The sequence below is a fragment of the Balaenoptera musculus genome, chromosome 12, assembly GCF_009873245.2.
Source record: "Balaenoptera musculus isolate JJ_BM4_2016_0621 chromosome 12, mBalMus1.pri.v3, whole genome shotgun sequence".
Lineage (NCBI taxonomy): Eukaryota > Metazoa > Chordata > Mammalia > Artiodactyla > Balaenopteridae > Balaenoptera > Balaenoptera musculus.
In genome coordinates, this window is record NC_045796.1 from 54704046 (window position 1) to 54723767 (window position 19722).

Genomic DNA, 19722 nt, shown 5'->3' on the forward strand with positions numbered 1-19722 from the left:
GTCTGGAAGTATTTTATATATAAAGACATATTCCAACAAATACCCAACTATAACTTAAACTAAGAAAGCCAGGACTTCGGTCATGTTACACATCTCCCCACTGTCAATGTGAATCATATTCCCTATTATAAACCTTAAAATAATTTGTAAGCATGAGAATTGAGATAACATTCATAGGGGTTAGCAGTCCTGTTGTTAAGGAATCTGAATGTATTACTTTTTGCCAGTGGGGGGCAGGGTGCTGTTTCTCAGCTGTTAGTGAAGTTCATCCGTACACAGAGGAGCTGCAAAGAAAGCAAGCTGCCATTTTAACACATGATCAATCAATTTGAATGTGCCCTGTGGGAGTACCGCTTAGTTTCTGGTTTTCCAGCAAGTATCAGGATCTCTAAATTGATTTTTCATATACTTGACAGCATATGTTTAAAGTATTCTGTGGGAGGGCTCCTTCCACACCAGCCACTCCAGATGACTAATTCTGTTTCATAAACTATAGCAATGTTGTTGTTTTCAAACAGTAATGATTCGTCTTACTTATTGTTTCTTTGGTTTAGTTCTTGAATGCTAGAGTGTAGTAGCGTTAAATTAAGGAAATGGAATTTTAATTAGTGGTTAAAATAAGCTAAAATGTTGTGCTGTGTGTTCCTCAATCTGTGTTGTGCACAATTACTGGGATAATCAAAATTTTAAAGGCAAGTCCAAAAGGCTACCCTAAAAGGCTGTCTTTGGTCCTTGATTGCTATCCACATGTGTGTCCACAGATGGGTGGGTATCAGGTAGCAGGCGCCCCAGAGTTCCCATCAAGAGACCCCTGAATGGCTGTTGACTTTGGGCAAGTCATTTGAGTTTTCCATCTTAATCACTTCTCAGGTAAAATGGCCCTACATGAAGTTTCCCATCGTCTTTGACCTGTTCTCCTAAGTGACCTGGCATGGGGAAGTCCTGTTAAGTTTCTGCAGTTAGGTTTAACTATTCTCGTAGTCATGGAATGCATTAGAATCTTCTCAAACGAATACCCAGGTGACTGTTGTAAAAAGGAAGGCCGGACACGATGGTGATGATGAAGTGTGAACTGGTGATGATGAAGTCAGGCACTCCGCACGCCTGACCGTTCTGGGCTCTCTTGCCGCAGTGACCTTACATGGCACTGCTGACTGTGCTTTGTGATCTTTGCCCCCCTTGTATCTAGTGAGTTTGTGGACTGAACTTAAGACTTCCACTTCCTTCTAGGTATCATTTATCACTGTGATCTGACCAAAGAGGAACTGGAGCCCAGAGTCTTCCGAGAGGTGACTGTGAAAGGAATCGATGCTTCCGATTACCAGACAGTCCAGGTATGGAGCATTTGATCCTGACAATGTGAGTCAGGAAAATCTGACTTTCAGGCCAGGCCATGCACACCCCGCTTTGTCAGGAGCCGTGGAGGTAAGCCACCACAATACGGGCAGTAGATATTTGGGGAACTCCTGCGGTTTCTGGGCATTGAGCCAGGCGCGGTCCCTGCCCTCCTAGAGTTTAAAGGTTCTGCTCCCGGAACTGCTACTCTTGACAGGAAGCCAGAGTCCCTTGTCTGGGGTGATCAAGGCAACACAGTTTGTCTGCTTGCTTGAAAGTGGGTTGTTTTCTGGCTCAGGTCTCGTGGTATCATAAATAACAACATAGATCCGCTCTACATAAAATACTCAAGTGCTAGGAGTCAGCCTTTTCAGTCTGAAATTCGTCTGTATGTCTGCCTGGCACAGGGTGAGCACGCCGTAAAATATTAGAATGGATGAATTAACTGTTTCATTGTCATGGCACCACCAGTTCAGTCTCTAGTCACCATCCTTTCAGGTTAAGAATCTCCATTTTTGTTTTCTTAGCGCTCCAACCGTACTGAGTCTCCCAGAAGCCGAATCACTTACTAATGGATGATGCAGGGTGACTCTGTTCCTTTGCAGTGAGAGCTCACCTGTCAGGCACCAGGTGCTTATCAGGGCTCTCCCACCAGGGGGCTGCACCACACAGACCACAGATTAACAATCAGACTGTTGTTCGCGAAGGAAAGTTAGAAAAAGGAGCACTGATGCCCCCGAGAATGTTTCTGTGAAACTAGGGCATCATTTCACTTTAGTGAATTGCCCTTCACCTGTCTAGGATTAGTCTAGACGATGGGCTAGATCTAGTTCAAAAATAAATAAAACCTTTTTTTATGAATTATGCTTTTTATTTATTTATTTTTGGTTTTTCTTTTTAAACATCTTTATTGGAGTATAATGGCTTTACACTGGTGTGTTAGTTTCTGCTTTATAACATAGTGAATCAGCTATACATATACATACATCCCCATACCTCCTCCCTCTTTCGTTTCCTTCCCACCCTCCCTATCCCACCCCTCTAGGTGGTCACAAAGCACCAAGCTGATCTCCCTGTGCTATGCGGCTGCTTCCCACTAGCAATCTATTTTACATTTGGTAGTGTATATATGTCCATGCCATTCTCTCACTTCGTCCCAGCTTACCCTTCCCCCTCCCCAGGTCCTGAAGTTCATTCTCTACGTCTGCGTCTTTATTCCTGTCCTTCCCCTAGGTTCTTCATAAACTTTTTTTTTCTTAGATTCCGTATATATGTGTTAGCACATGTTGTTTGTTTTTCTGTTTCTGACTTACTTCACTCTGTATGACAGACTCTACGTCCTTCCACCTCACTACAAATAACTCAATTTCGTTTCTTTTTATGGCTGAGTAATATTCTATTGTATATATGTGCCACATCTTCTTTATCCATTCACCTGTCGATGGACACTTAGGTTGCTTCCATGTCCTGGCTATTGTAAATAGAGCTGCAGTGAACATTGTGGTACATGACTTTTTGAATTATGGTTTTCTCAGGGTATATGCCCAGTAGTGGGATTGCTGGGTCGTATGGTAGTTCTATTTTTAGTTTTTTAAGGAACCTCCATACTGTTCTCCATAGTGGCTGTATCAATTTACATTCCCACCAACAGTGCAAGAGGGTTCCCTTTTCTCCACACCCTCTCCAGCATTTATTGTTTGTAGATTTTTTGATGATGGCCGTTCTCACTGCTGTGAGGTGATACCTCACTGTAGTTTTGATTTGCATTTCTCTAATAATTAGTGATGTTGAGCATTCTTTCATGTGTTAGTTCGCATTCTGTATATCTTCTTTGGAGAAATGTCTATTTAGTTCTTCTGCCCATTTTTGGATAGGGTGTTTGTTTTTTTGATATTAAGCTGCATGAGCTGCTTGTAAATTTTGGAGATTAATCCTTTGTCAGTTGCTTCATTTGCAAATACTTTCTCCCATTCTGAGGGTTGTCTTTTCGTCTTGTTTATGGTTTCCTTTGCTGTGCAAAAGCTTTTAAGTTTCATTAGGTCCCATTTATTTATTTTTGTTTTTATTTCCATTTCTCTAGGAGGTGGGTCAAAAAGGATCTTGCTGTGATTTATGTCATAGAGTGTTCTGCCTATGTTTTCCTCTAAGAGTTTGGTAGTGTCTGGCCTTACATTTAGGTCTTTAATCCATTTTGAGTTTATTTTTGTGTATGGTGTTAGGGAGTGTTCTAATTTCATTCTTTTACATGTAGCTGTCCAGTTTTCCCAGCACCACTTATTGAAGAGGCTGTCTTTTCTCCATTGAATATTGTTGCCTCCTTTATCAAAGATAAGGTGACCACATGTGTGTGGGTTTATCTCTGGGCTTTCTATCCTGTTCCATTGATCTATATTTCTGTTTTTGTGCCAGTACCATACTGCCTTGATTACTGTAGCTTTGTAATATAGTCTGAAGTCCGGGAGCCTGATTCCTCCAGCTCCGTTTTTCTTTCTTAAGATTGCTTTGGCTGTTCAGGGTCTTTTGTGTCTCCATACAAATTGTGAAATTTTTTGTTCTAGTTCTGTGAAAAATGCCAGTGATAGTTTGATAGGGATTGCGTTGAATCTGTAGACTGCTTTGAGTAGTATAATCATTTTCACAGTGTTGATTCTTCCAATCCAAGAACATGGTATATCTCTCCATCTGTTTGTATCATCTTTATTTTCTTTCATCAGTGTCTTATAGTTTTCTGCATACACATCTTTTGTCTCCTTAGGTAGGTTTATTCCTAGGTATTTTAGTCTTTTTGTTGCAGTGGTAAATGGGAGTGTTTCCTTAATTTCTCTTTCAGATTTTTCATCATTAGTGTATAGGAATGCAAGAGATTTCTGTGCATTAATTTTGTATCCTGCTACTTTACCAAATTCATTGATCAGCTCTAGTAGTTTTCTGGTAGCATCTTTAGGATTCTCTATGTATAGTATCATGTCATCTGCAAACAGTGACAGCTTTACTTCTTTTCTGATTTGGATTCCTTTTATTTCTTTTTCTTCTCTGATTGCTGTGGCTAGAATTTCCAAACCTATGTTGAATAATAATGCTGAGAGTGGGTAACCTTGTCTTGTTCCTGATCTTAGTGGAAATGGTTTCAGAGTTTCACCATTGAGAACGATGTTGTCTGTGGGTTTGTCATATATGGCCTTTATTATGTTGAGGAAAGTTCCCTCTATGCCTACTTTGTGGAGGGTTTTTATCATAAATGGTGTTGAATTTTGTCGAAAGCTTTCTCTGCATCTATTGAGATGATCATATGGTTTTTCTCCTTGAATTTGTTAATATGGTGTATCACATTGATTGATTTGCATATATTGAAGAATCCTTGCATTCCTGGGATAAACCCCACTTGATCATGGTGTATGGTCCTTTTAATGTGCTGTTGGATTCTGTTTCCTAGTATTTTGTTGAGGATTTTTGCATCTATGTTCATTAGTGATATTGGCCTGTACTTCTCTTTCTTTGTGACATCTTTTTCTGGTTTTGGTATCAGGGTGGTGGTGGCCTCGTACAATGAGTTTGGGAGTGTTCCTTCCTCTGCTATATTTTGGAAGAGTTTGAGAAGGATAGGTGTTAGCTCTTCTCTAAATGTTTGATAGAATTCGCCTGTGATCCAGCTGGCGCTGGCCTTTTGTTTGTTGGAAGATTTTTAATCACAGTCTCAATATCACTGCTTGTGATTAGTCTGTTTATATTTTCTATTTCTTCCTGGTTCAGTTTCAGAAGATTGTGCTTTTCTAAGAATTTGTCCATTTCTTCCAGGTTGTCCGTTTTATTGGCATAGAGTTGCTTGTAGTAATCTCTCATGATCTTTTGTATTTCTGCAGTGTCAGTTGTTACTTCTCCTTTTTCATTTCTAATTCTATTGATTTGAGTCTTCTCCTTTTTTTTCTTGATGAGTCTGGCTAATGGTTTATCAATGTTGTTTATTTTCTCAAAGAACCAGCTTTTAGTTTTATTGATCATTGCTATTGTTTCCTTCATTTCTTTTTCATTTATTTCTGATCTGATCTTTATGATTTCTTTCCTTCTTCTAACTTTGGGGTTTTTTTGTTCTTCTTTCTCTAACTGCTTTAGGTGTAAGGTTAGGTTGTTTATTTGAGACATTTCTTGTTTCTTGAGGTAGGATTGTATTGCTATAAACTTCCCTCTTAAAACTGCTTTTGCTGCATCCCATAGGTTTTGGGTCATCGTGTTTTCATTGTCATTTGTTTCTAGGTATTTTTTGATTCCTCTTTGATTTCTTCAGTGATCTCTTGGTTATTAAATAGTGTGTTGTTTAGCCTCCATGTGTTTGTATTTTTTACAGTTTTTTCCTGTAATTGATACCTAGTCTCATAGTGTTGTGGTCAGAAAAGATACTTGATGTGATTTCAGTTTTCTTAAATTTACCAAGGCTTCATTTGTGACCCAAGATATGATCTATCCTGGAGAATGTTCCATGAGCACTTGAGAAAAAAGTGTATTCTGTTGTTTTTGGATGGAATGTCCTATAAATATCAATTAAGTCCATCTTTTTTAATGTGTCATTTAAAGCTTGTTTTTCCTTATTTATTTTCATTTTGGATGATCTGTCCATTGGTGAAAGTGGGGTGTTAAAGTCCCCTACTCTGATTGTGTTACTGTCAATTTCCCTTTTTATGGCTGTTAGCATTTGCCTTATGTATTCAGGTGCTCCTATGTTGGGTGCATAAATATTTACAATTGTTATATCTTCTTCTTAGATTGATCCCTTGATCATTATGTAGTGTCCTTCTTTTTCTCTTGTAATAGTCTTTATTTTAAAGTCTATTTTGTGTGATATGAGAATTGGTACTCCAGCTTTCTTTTGATTTCCATTTGCATGGAATATCTTCTTCCATCCCCTCACTTTCAGTCTGTATGTGTCCCTAGGTCTCTTGTAGACAACGTATGGGGTATGTATGGGTCTTGTTTTTGTATCCATTCAACCAGTCTATGTCTTTTGGTGCGAGCATTTAATCTATTTACATTTAAGGTAATTATTGATATGTATGTTCCTGTTACCATTTTCTTAATCGTTTTGGGTTTGTTATTGTAGGTCTTTTCCTTCTCTTGTGTTTCCTGCCTAGAGAAGTTCCTTTAGCATTTGTTGTAAAGCTGGTTTGGTGGTGCTGAATTCTCTTAGCTTTTGCTTGTCTGTAAAGCTTTTAATTTCTCTGTCAAATCTGAATGAGATCCTTGCTGGGTAGAGTAATCTTGGTTGTAGGTTCTGCCCTTTCCTCACTTTAAATATGTCCTGCCACTCCCTTCTGGCTTGCAGTTTCTGCTGAAAGATCACCTGTTAACCTTATGGGGATTCCCTTGTATGTTATTTGTTGTTTTTCCCTTGTTGCTTTTAATATTTATTCTTTGTATTTAATTTTTGATAGTTTGATTAATATGTGTCTTGGCATGTTTCTCCTTGGATTTATCCTGTGTGGGACTCTCTGTGCTTCCTGGGCTTGATTAACTATTTCCTTTCCCATGTTAGGGAAGTTTTCAACAATAATCTCTTCAAATATTTTCTCAGTCCTTTTCTTTTTCTCTTCTTCTTCTGGGACCCCTATAATTCGAATGTTGGTGCATTTAATGTTGTCCCAGAAGTCTCTGAGACTCTCCTCAATTCTTTTTGTTCTTTTTTCTGTATTTTGCTCTGCAGTAGTTATTTCCACTATTTTATCTTCCAGGTCACTTATCCGTTCTTCTGCCTCAGTTATTCTGCTATTGATTCCTTCTAGAGAATTTTTAATTTCATTTATTGTGTTGTTCATCATTGTTTGTTTGTTCTTTAGTTCTTCTAGGTCCTTGTTAAATGTTTCTTGTATTTTGTCCATTCTGTTTCCAAGATTTTGGATCATCTTTACTATCATTACTCTGAATTCTTTTTCAGGTAGACTGCCTATTTCCTCTTCATTTGTTTGGTCTGCTGGGTTTTTACCTTGCTCCTTCATCTGCTGAGTGTTTCTCTGTCTTCTCCTTTTGCTTAACTTACTGTGTTTGGGGTCTCCTTTTCGCAGGCTGCAGGTTTGTAGTTCCCGTTGTTTTTGGCGTCTTCCCCCAGTGGCTGAGGTTGGTTCAGTGGGTTGTGTAGGCTTCCTGGTGGAGGGGACTGGTGCCTGTGTTCTGGAGGATGAGGCTGGATCTTTTCTTTCTGGTGGGCAGGTCCACATCCGGTGGTGTGTTTTGGGGTGTCTGTGACGTTATTATGATTTTAGGCAGCCTCTCTCCTAATGGGTGGGGTTGTGTTCCTGTCTTGCTAGTTGTTTGGTATAGGGTGTCCAGCACTGTAGCTTGCTGGTCGTTGAGTGGAGCTGGGTCTTAGCGTTGAGATGGAGATCTCTGGGAGAGTTTTCGCCGTTTGATATTATGTGGAGCCGGGAGGTCTCTGGTGGACCAGTGTCTTGAACTCGGCTCTCCCACCTCAGAGGCACAGGCCTGAGACTCAGCCAGAGCACCAAGACCCTGGCAGCCACACGGCTCAGAAGAAAAGGGAGAAAAAAGAAAGAAAGATAGAAAAAAATAATATAAAATAATGTTATTAAAATAAAAAGTAATTATTAAAAATAAAAAAATTTTAAAAGTAATAAAAAAAGAAAGAAAGAAGAGAGGAAGCAAACCAAAAAACAAATCCACCAATGATAACAAGCACTAAAAACTATACTAAAAAAAAAAAAAACAGAAACCTAGGACAAATGGTAAAAGCAAAGCTATACAGACAAAGTCACACACAGAAGCATATACAATACGCACTCACAAAACGAGAAAAGGGAAAAATATATATATATATCGTTGCTCCCAAAGTCCAGCTCCTCAATTTGGGATGATTCGTTGTCTATTCAGGTATTCCACAGATGCAGGGTACATCAGGTTGATTGTGGACATTTAATCCACTGCTCCTGAAGCTGCTGGGAGAGATTTCCCTTTCTCTTCTTTGTTCGCACAGCTCCTGGGGTTCGGCTTTGGATTGGCCCCACCTCTGCGTGTAGGTCGCCTGAGGGCGTCTATTCCCACCCAGACAAGATGGGGTTAAAGGAGCAGCTGATTCGGGGGCTCTGGCTCACTCAGGCCGGGGGTAGGGAGGGGTACGGTGTGTGGGGCGAGCCTACAGCGGCAGAAGCCAGCATGACTTTGCAACAGCTTGAGGCGCGCTGTGTGTTCCCCAGGGGAGTTGTCCCCGGATCACGGGACCCTGGCAGTGGCGGGCTGCACGGGCTCCCGGGAGGGGAGGTGTGGATAGTGACCTGTGCTCGCACACAGGCTTCTTGGTGGCGGCAGCAGCAGCCTTAGCGTCTCATGCCCGTCTCTGGGGTCCGCGCTGATAGCCGCGGCTCGCACCCGTCTCTGGAGCTCGTTTAGGCGGTGCTCTGAATCCCCTCTCCTCGCGCACCCCGAAACAGTGGTCTCTTGCCTCTTAGGCAGGTCCAGGCTTTTTCCAGGTGAATAAAACTTTGTTTACAAAACCAGTGGCAGACTGGATCTGGCCGCGGGCTGCAGTTTGCCAACCCCTCTTCTGTATCAGAGGTCAACATACCGGCCTCCGGTTTTATTGGAGAGCAGCCACACCTGTTTGTTCGCATGGTGTCTGTGGGTGCCTTAGTGCTTTGACTGGGCAGCAGAGACTGCCTGGCCCACAAAGGCTAAAGCACTTAGTATTTGGCCCTCTAAGACAAAGTTTTCTGCTCCTTAGTCTGTACAAATAGTATTTATAAAATCAGAGTGTTCTCAGTAGACATACAGGGGCTTTGTCTTGAAGCTCTGTCGGGCCTGAAATCTACATGTCCTTCTTGGGTGACACTGGGGGAATCATTTAACTTTTCTGCCACAGTTTTTTCAGCTGTAAAACAGAGTGCGTATTTTGCAGCCTTCCTGTGGGATTATGTGAGATGATATATACAGGCATACCTTGTTTTATTGTGCTTCGCTTTATTGCGCTTTGCAGATACTGTGTTTTTTAACAGATTGAAGGTTTGTGGCAACCCTGTGTCGAGCAAATCTGTGTTGGTGCCATTTTTCCGACAGCGTTTGTCCACTTCATGTCTCTGTGTCGTATTTTGGTAATTCTTGCAAAATTTCAAACTTTTTCATTTTTATTATTAAATTTGTTGTGATCTGTGATCAGTGAGCTTTGATGTTACTATTGCCAAAAAGATTATGACTCACTGAAGGCTCAGGTGATGGTTAGCATTTTCCAGCAATAAAGTGTTCTTTAAGATATGTACATTGTTTTTTTAGACTTCATGCTGTTGCACACTGAATAGACTACAGTATAGCGCAAATGTAACTTTTCTTTGCACTGGGAAACCAGAAAATTCATGTGACTGGCTTTATTCTGATACTTGGTTTATTGTGGTGGTCTGGAACTGAACCTGCAATACCTCCAAGGTATGCCCATATTAAGTGTCTGGCACATAGAATATAATCAGTGTTAGAAGTAAATTCAGCAGACTTTTTGTTTTCCATAGCTATTTTGGCTTCTTTCATTTTCAGGGTGAGCCATTGCCTGTAGAGGTATCTTTTAGGGGCCAGTAGCCCCTGTCTGGTGCTTATATGGTTCGTTAATTCACCATAGTCCTGCATTAGACTTTTAAAATCACTCGTAGGCTGTCATTCTTTGCTGTTTTCCGTTTTCTCCACGTGTAAAAAATATGTCCCTATCAGCTGTAACATTTGGCCTTCTCAGGGACTACTTCTAGTCTTGCCTGGGCATCCTCAGGCGTGTGTGTGTGTGTGTGTGTGTGAGTGATGCACGCCACTGCCTCTCCCATCAGTAATGCAAAGGACGCCCAGGCAGCAACCAGTGACTGTCCCTGCCTTCTGCCCTCAAGGGTACAGCCTTGGCTGCCCTAGGACTGGGCAGAGTTGCCCATGAGAGACAACCCCCATCCCACCCCCCATCTTCTTCTCATCTCTACTGTGCAGCCCCTCAGGTGTATATTTTCAAAAAACATTATTCTCATTTTTTCCTGCTTCCCACAATTCCTGCCAAAGTGAGTAATTACCTTTGGAGTTTGGGGCAGGGAGGGGGACCTGTAATCATGACAGCTTCCAGGGAGGCAGCGTCTTCTAGGGAAGTGACTTCTATTTCTCAGTGAGGATGGTGGAGTTGTTCTTCCTATCAGGTAGCTGTTTTTTTCTGTTCTTCACAGATGATACACCAAGAAACTAGTTACAACCTAATATGTATTGTTTTCATTTATAAATGAAAAGGTAAAACTTTACAGTTGAGCACGTGCTTGTGTGGAGTAGAAATCCCTCAGCCGTGTGCATAGCAGCCTGAAATTTCCAGATTAAACTGGGGAGGAAGCGTGCTTGGGTGATGCCAGTTGCTATGCCGTTGGAAAACTCACTGAACTCCTCTGTGTCTGGCTCTCCACTTCTCTGACGTTGAGCTACTGAAGTGCTTACAACCTTTTATTTGTACTGCTGCAATAGGAGGAAAAAAAGATTAAAAGATTCACGGTAAATATTTAAGGAAATAGTAACTGAGTAACTGGACAGAACACATTGGTTTTACAGATCTTAAGGAGGTATGCCTGGGGGCAGAGTATAGCCTCTCTAGTATAATGGCAAGAGAAGATTTTAATCGGCTGATTATATACATCACACATATTGCACTGAGTTATTTAAATAGAATTCTTTCTTTGTGTAAAGGTGCCTTTGGAATGTACCTTGATGTCACAACACCGTCGACTTAAAATCCACTTTGCAGTGGTTTAGCTCAGGTGTACACAGCTGAGCTTTGACAGGAAATGTGAGCGTGACAGATGTGCTCACAATTTGATCAGGCTGTCAGTGGTGTTGCCAACAATGATCAAACTGTAAAAGCAGACCCGAGAGCGGGATTTGTGCATGAACGGCAAAATTCCTTATAGTATGTAATAGAAACCACAGCATTTTGGGGGGGAAAAAAAAGATACTGTTTTTGTTTTCAGTTACTTCAGGGTAATGCTGCTTTTGATTTTGCTTGACTCTGGTGTTTATATTTATTCTGTATGTGATTTTAAAATAAAATCCCTTGGGCTAGTCGTCATTCCTTCTGACATTCTGTGAGGCACATTATCGTTTTGAAGCAAATACTGCAGCACAGATTACCCTGCATGGTTAGGCAGTGCAATTAATGGTGGTCACAGCCATGAACATCTACCTGGTGGTATAGCTGGTCAGGTGGACCAAACCAAGGAGGGAAAAAGAGGAGGGTCGAAGAAACACATGGCTAAATAAGCCACAGAGGGCTGTTCTTTCATTCAGGACCCAGAGCATCTTGAATGGTGGCGGGGTAGGGGGTGGGAGTGGTCTAGATTGCTGACGGACACAGAACAGAGCTACTGTCTGTGTAGTCTTTATCCAGTCCTGACTACAGCTGTGGGTAGAAAATTGATCTGTATCGGAAATACAATTTTGAAAATCTGATCCTGGAAAAACTGTTTCTCTTGCGATCTGGGGTACACATAAGAATTTAGTTTTGGATAGGTTTATCAAATCTGCAATTGACTGATCTTTTTCCTCCTTTTATTGTGAATGACATGACCACATAATATTGGTTAGAACATCTGTGCCCGTGTCTTTAAAAAGAAATTGAAATACTGAGCATTAGAAATTACATTAATAACACAGGTTTGGTGATAAGTGATTTACCTGAAAAATCTGTCTACATTTATAATCATTAATATGTTTCATTTTAAACAGAAGCGAAGGAATAGAGAAATTTACTCTGTCAACAAATATTTATGATGTGACATGCAATGCCAGGCAATACTGTTTGAATACAGAGACGTTCCAGACAGAGGCACTGTCCCTGGGAAATTTATAGTCAGTCTGGAAAGTTGAGACACAGAGATCTGAAAGGTCAGACACCCCCAAGGATGTTATCCCAGTGATCAAGGGAAAGGTGAAAGCTTCCATCAGCACGGCCATGTCCTGGTCAGGGTCGTGGAGGGAGTCTTCACAGGAGAGGTGGAAACTGGGCAGGGCTTTGAGGGATGGCTGCTTCCGTAATTCCCAGGTCCTTCCTGGGACTCCTGAAGAGTTTTACCACAACCCTTCATTCAGAGACTGCCTCTGCCTTTTTGTAGCAGTATTTTCATAATTTCACAGGAAGTTCGAGAAGAAAGGAATCATGCCCTCAACATCCTATGCAGGTAGGGTTGCCTTTGGCAGCTGTCTTTTGCGGATGGAATAGTGCTTGCACTGTGGTTGAACGTGGCATGACAAAGGATGTAGTGTAGCAGAAATGCAGTTTTTGGTTTCTCATTGTCTCATTTCTGTTCAGCCAGCTGAGAGATTGGATTTTCTCCTCCCAAAATGAAAGACAAAATTTACAGACCTGAAAAAGAACAGTGTACTCTGAATCAACTCCCTTAACAACAGTTTCCACATTTCATAAAAGAATACATTAGAAGGAATATTCAGTTTTATGGGGCGATAGCAAACCTAAGGCAGTAGAGTTCAGAAATAGTAAGAATTATAAGTATTTAACACAGATTTTTAATAAATATTTATTTATTTATTTATGGCTGTGTTGGGTCTTCGTTTCTGTGCCAGGGCTTTCTCCAGTTGCGGCAAGCGGGGGCCACTCTTCATCGCGGTGCGCGGGCCTCTCACTATCGCGGCCTCTCTTGTTGCGGAGCACAGGCTCCAGACGCGCAGGCTCAGTAATTGTGGCTCACGGGCCCAGTTGCTCCGCGGCATGTGGGATCTTCCCAGACCAGGACTCGAACCCGTGTCCCCTGCACTGGCAGGCAGATTCTCAACCACTGCGCCACCAGGGAAGCCCTAACACAGATTTTAGTATCTTGATTCCTGTCCTCTTAAACTGAGGAATTTTACCTTCTGAGGTTTACCTGCGGTAATGCATGTGAGACATCAAGAACATCCCAAAGACAGTCTGCATTGTAGCCGACCAGAAATGCTAAAATTAGATGATTCTTTGGGTTTACCAAGATGCCTTGGGGTAGAAGGAGTGGCATTTTTTTTCTTTAGGTTTTTTTCTAACCTTGGCGATATCTAATTTGTAGTTCCTAGTATGCGGGCTTTGCCATTCAGAGAACATGGTCTCAGAACGTTAATTAGTGTTTTAATACTCATTAACTTCTGTGCTGAGGGCATGGCATGTGCAATGTTTGACTCATCCACACCCTTGGTGAGCTGACTATTGAACTAACGGTAATGTTTTTCTGTAGCGCTGTGTTCTCACAGTTAGGAATAGGTCAGAAATCTTCAGAGCATGTTAGTGAAGAGTGAATGGGGGAATGTTTTCAAAAAGAACGTTTTGAGAGGATACAGTGCTTGCATATGATTAGGAAATGGCCTTAAACTGAATCAGCTGTTCTTGACGATTTTGTGCCTAAGCTTTCATGTTATTTTTTATAGTACGCTTCGCAGTGACATATTCTTGCATAAACAGATTCCTGCCTTTCTTTAGAATTCTCTTTGTCGCCCAGCCATCCTAGCTTGATAGCATAATATTCATATTCAGAGGGCATATGTTTGTATCTGTTTCCTCTTTAGATAGCAGCTGTGTTAAAATAATTTGACTGTAAAAGATGATAAGAAAGAGTCTTGGTTTTCTTGCTATCTTATAACAGAGAAATAGGTTATGGGGCCCAAGTGCGTGGTTGGTGCAGTTTCCATACCATAAATAAATCCTCTTCCATGTTTTGAAAAAGGACATTGCTTTGCAGCAACCTGAGAATATGTAACCCACTTAGAGTAAAAATCACAAGGTGGCCTTGAGAATTGAGCAACCAAATCCCCATAATGATAGCCTGGGGAGATTCCTTGAGCCTCCTGCGGGCTTCCTTGTTGCAAGGTGGAAAACAGCTTGAGGCACTTAAATAGTGCCCACTTAAGTATATTCAGTTTTTGTTTAAATTTTTCCAAGAGTCATGGCTTTTGAAATCCATAAAAGCTGCGGGTTGCTGAGCTTTGCTAATACTGAGGTCAGTAGATTTCAGATTACTCACAGCTAACAACTAGCTCCAGCTCCTTGCTAGAAAACTATCCTGGGAAAAAGAAAGTTCTATTTCATTATCCTATAAAAACAAAGTAGAAAGTCACTCCCCTCTTATTAGTACTGAATGAGTAGTGTAGTTGTCATCTATGAATAGTATGTGCTAATGGTGCTTATCTTTTACCATTTTAATAATTATTTCTGTTTTTAGAAATGAGTCTGAATCTCAAGGTGTGTTATTCAGATTAGATTAGATTTCTCCTGTGAGCAACAGGAGAAAAAGTCAAAAATAACCATGGCTTAAAGGAAAGAGATGTTTATTTTTCCCTCTCACTTAAAAGAAGTGCAGGGGAAATCAGTCCAGGAACAACTTGGTGTCTAAGGTGTAAGAAATCCAAGCTCCTTCTCTCTTGCTGCTTTATCCATACATGGCTTACGTTCCCACCATCACTTCATGGTCCTAGAAGGCTGCAGGGGTTCCAGCCATTTTATATCCACTTTCCAGCCAGCATGAAGGCAGCAATAGGGAAGAAGAGGGAAGGGCGGATGTTTGCCCTGTTTGCCAGAGGTGACGTGTATTATGTCTGCTTTCACTTTATTGGCGAAAACGTACTCACGTGGCCACACTTGGCAGAAGCAGGTTTAGAGATGTAGTGCTGATGCCATGCACTCAGCACAGGAGTTAATGAGTATTAAAACACTAATTAATGTTCTGAGAACATGTTCTCTGAATGGCAAAACCCGTATACTAGCAACTACAAATTAGATGTAGTTTTATTCCCAGAAAAAATGTACCAGCTAAAAATTAGGACCTTATTATCAAGGAAATGCGAATGGATATTGGCGGACAACTAGCAATCTGCCACACGAAGCAAAACAGGCCCTCAGCAAAAACTTGGTGGGGACCCCGAAACCAAGGAATCCAAACGCCACCTGGTGGCCAGGTTTCTAAATCTCGGTTTCCCATTGGAAAAACTAAGACTCCAAAAAAGTTGAATTTTCAAATATTATCATTGTGAACAGTAGAAGTCACACACTACAAAGATAGAAGCACCCTGTAAAGAGGCTCTCCTGTCCCAAGAAGAAGGACATTTAATATCGCCTCTAGGACATGAGTATTCGCTGTTCCTGAACACTTGTCCTGACTTTAGCAGAAGTGATGCAAGAGTATATGAGACTATCTGAGCATTAAAATCAAAATGAACTGAGAGGCTATCTCTGACATGATGAGGAGGCCAGGTAAGCAGTGTCCAGATGGCTCTCCAGGTGTTTTGTTGTGTGCTGGAGTCATCTTCCTGCCTGGGGTACCAACTCCCAACCACCCCCCCTGCCCTTTCCCTGCAGAGGATGTGGACACAGGCCAGCCTCAAGAGCCTGCTTTTTGGAACGGAAGCATGGCACGAATCAGCCTTTGGGCAGGTGTTAGGTCCCGAATTTCATAGCCGCCTCTTGCTTTTTTGCAGATGGTGTGTTTTTCCACTAATGGTTTTGGGCTCTGGACAAATTGCACATACATTAGGGTTCGTCTGTTTGAACCCTCTCATTTTAAAGATGAGGAAACTAAAGCTCAGTCTGCTCAGTGTTTTAACAAAGGTCACACCATCAATAATTGACAGAGCCAAGACTAGAACACAGAACTCCAGAGCTGTGCTAATCCTGTGCATTTTGTTATGAGGATAAGTTGTTTGCTCTCTCTATCCTCAGTTGGGATTTGGTTTTCGTTTTTGTTTTTTCCACCTTTAAAATAAACAAATTAGCCTAAAAGCCTCTAAATCCCTAAGCTTCCTTACCTCTAAAAGTATGTTTCTACATCAGGTAAAGATCTAGTGAGTACTTTGTAGAATTTTATGGGACCTATTAAATAATAAAAATACTCTCTCTGTGAAAGGAGAGGCAAGAAGGGCCCATAAATTCATTTTTAATGACTTATAAATATTGTTATGATTTATTTAAATATTCACTTCCAGTCTCCTTGCTGCATTTTAATGGAGGTCCTCATTGCATTATCCATTTATTTATGTCATATATATTATACACATAAACATTTATACATTTATGTTTTAATGTATTAAAATATACAGAGGGGCTTTATTTAAGTCTTAAATGTTGGTCACCACGTGGCAACCTGAAACTCCATTTAAAGTCTGTTCAGAAGTAAAATCTTAAGTATTTATGTTTTTGCTTTTGTCATCTTTGCTGGACTTCCCCCAAGATATTATTCAGGGGTTGGCAGTAATGCTAATTCTGGCACTCGGTTGCCTCTGATTCAAAATCAGAAGAATATTCACAGATTTATTTTGGAAACTCTAGCCCGAGATGTTTGCTTCTTATGCAGTGAGCCTGGAAAGCAACTTCAGTGTGCAGAGCAGGAGACCTGCTCTATGGCTTTTTCTTCGAGAGGGGTATCCATTCCAGTGTCTGTCTGCAGATTGCTGCCTTCTTCATCGGTGAAGTTAGACAAAGAGTTAATAGATTCGGGAGGGTGTCTAGAAGTCTGATAATTGTTCAGATTTCCTCTGCATTGAGAAGGCTCAGCAGGAGAGAGTTGGGGCTTATCTTTCTCCGGCTTTTCTGTGACAATATCACTGCTAGCCCCAGGGTGCATTTTATGTAGGTTGCCAGCTAGACAAGTGTTCTTTGGCTTCCTGTTCTGCTCGACCTGTAGGGCAAAAGGAGAGAAGAGACCATAGTGTGGGCTCTTTACCTGCCACACAGTTTCCTCCCTGCCTTCTGCCTTTGCCTGAAGCTGCATGGATGGTCAGTGGTTGATGGCAGGAATACCAAGCCCTGTGGATAGTCCGTTACCTCCCTGGAGGAAAAGCCATTTCTGGCCTATCACTGGTCTGTGAAGGAGGGAGGAAATTTTTCCCTAAGTATAATCTTTTGATGTGGATCAAGTGTGCCCTGACATGGGTTTAGTGAAGCAGACTTGATCCTTTACTGTGCACTCCCAATGCTGACTCCATGTAAGGAGTAGATTAGAAATGTTGTAACAATGATAAGCGTGATGGTGCAGTATCGCGAAGTGGAAGGCATCACGAGGGTATTAAGCAGGGACACACACAGGCTCCTGGTCATTGTCAGTGTCAAATGTGAGCTCCTGTACCAACTCTTGGTGCCATCCTTCATCCAGCCCACAAAGGTACCGCCTCACCACCCTGAGTCCCCACCCCAAACACTGCACACCACCCAGGCTCAGCTCCTAAACGACCCTTGACCACCATTCCCAGACCCGCCTCTGCCTGGCTCTCCTTCCTCTGTGCGCCATGCTGGCACTGCTTGTCTTCTTTACTTCGTTCTCTGAAACGCTACACATCTTTCAGTATTCAGCCAAGTCCCAGCTCCTGCATAGATGCCTCTTCTTGTTCCTGCCCTTGGGAACTCAGTCAAAAGCAAAACACAGGGAGAGGGGATATTCAGCTGGTGCCTGAAAACATAGCATGGGTGTGTACACATAATATGCCAGCCTCCTTGCCAGGGTTCTCTGCACTATCTCATTGCTTTAGAGAAGAACCATCCCTGGAGAGCTATACTCTTGTGATCTCAGTTTTCTGGATGAGGAGCCTATGGTGTAGGGAAGTTAGATGAGTTGCCCCAAGTCACACGGTGGCATAACCGGTGCGTAAGCCAGGTCTCCGATTCTGCAGTGCTCTTGAGCATCTGAGCAGCTGTGCCCACCTCCCTGGTCAGGCTGCCACAACTCAGCAGCCAAGCGCCCTGAGGTCGGTAGTTCTAGGTCTCCATGTAGAAATCAACATAAGACATTGTGGTTTTATTAAGACTGTAGAGAAAGCTTCATCACTGACCTTGGTTAATGTCTCAAAAGAAAGAACTGTAAATCATCTACTCAGGCTGTATTGATAAAGGCAGCCCAGATTCTTATGCATTTAAAATCATCTGCTACTCAAGTCTGCTAAGTAGTGGATGATGCCTTGTGTCCTCCTTGCCTCCAGCTGCCTTCGTTTGTATACATATGTGTATAAACATAAATATTAATCTGCATACAGACATGTTTTTAACAGAATATACTCTTTGATCCCAGTTAAGGTAGTGGGGAATTCTGAAAGTGAATCTCAAACAGAAGACCGTCGAGGGTGCAAGTAAAACTCATTATATACATGCTGCCTACATCTGGACCCTCCGCTTCTGTGTGTTTTGCAAAGGATATGTCTAGTTCAACTGTAAAATTTAATGTGAATATAGCTAATGTAAATATTTGGAAGAGATTAGAGAAAAGTATAAATGCTCTGAACTGTGGCTGGTGTGTTTGAGAATGTGCAGGTCTGGCTGTGTTGGAAGCACCGACTTTGATACGTTGCTCAGAATCTTCAGAGATAGGAAGGACAGGCGAGTGTTACGGGGCATTGCCAGAGCTGCCTCCACTCACCCATCTAGACTTTGACACCTTGTTCAAGTTCATTTACGACTGCCAGCTGGTCTCCTTCTCCTCCTCACCTTGCATCAGAAATTCTTGGTCTGCATTGATTGGTGGAGGTGGGATGGGGAAGAACCACTGCATTTATGCAGTCCCTGTACGTATTAAAAATGTACTTTGTGCCAAGCGTTGGGCTAAACACTGGGAATGTAGCAGTGACCTAGAGAGACGTGGTCTTTGCTCTTATGAGGAATATGGGCAAAAGCAAGTGAACAGAAAATAAATGTGAACATTGCAAGTTGGAACAAGGGCTGTGAATGAAGTAAACAATGACTGTTGCTGGGAATGACAGAGGGGCCCAGTGTGAATTGGGCCAGTCGTCAACAAAAGTTCCCTTGAGACTTCATTTAAGTGGAAACTTAAAAGCTAAGAAGGAACTAACCATGTGAAAATGAGGGAAGAAGAGCCCAGCAGGTTGGAGCAAAGGCCCCGAGTACAAAGCACTTGGCTTCAGAGAGAACCAGAGTGAAGACTGGGGAATGGTGAGTGGAGGAGAATGGGGGATGGGGGGGGATGGCAGGGTTTTGTGGCCATGTTAGGAGCTTGTTTGGGATCCCAAGTGCGGTGGGAGTCCCTACATGGTCTTTACTGGAAAGTGACATGTTCTGATTTAAGAAAACCATCGTCCGTTTTGTGGAGAATAGATGTAAAGGGCAAGGTGTAGACATGGAGAGAGCTGATATACATCTGTAACAACAGACCAGGTAAGAGATAAGGTGGCCTGGATTAAAGTGTAGCCTTTGGACATGGGGAAAAGTGTGTTTGGAATACACCTGGGAGGTAGAGTCAGCAGGATAGAGTAAGGGATTGAACGTGCAGGGGAGAGGGGAAGGGACACATCAACGATGACTCTGAGATTTTGAATCTGAGTAGCTGGTATCATGGATCAAGTTGTCAGCAGTGGGTTGGGGAGGATGGGTTTGAGAGGAACAATGTTTTGGACCTGTCGAGTTTGTGGTGCCTGTTACAT

General features: G+C 42.0%; 1 protein-coding gene across 2 annotated transcripts in view; it reads left to right on the forward strand.

The window, feature by feature from the left end:
- Nucleotides 1-19722, forward strand: part of LOC118905182 (prolyl endopeptidase) — a 138013-nt gene that overhangs the window by 77017 nt on the left and 41274 nt on the right. For both annotated transcript variants that reach the window (XM_036871667.1, XM_036871668.1), the window contains exon 10: nucleotides 1231-1334. In XM_036871667.1, the coding sequence (XP_036727562.1) occupies nucleotides 1231-1334 (104 nt within the window). The remainder of the gene's footprint in view (nucleotides 1-1230; nucleotides 1335-19722) is intronic.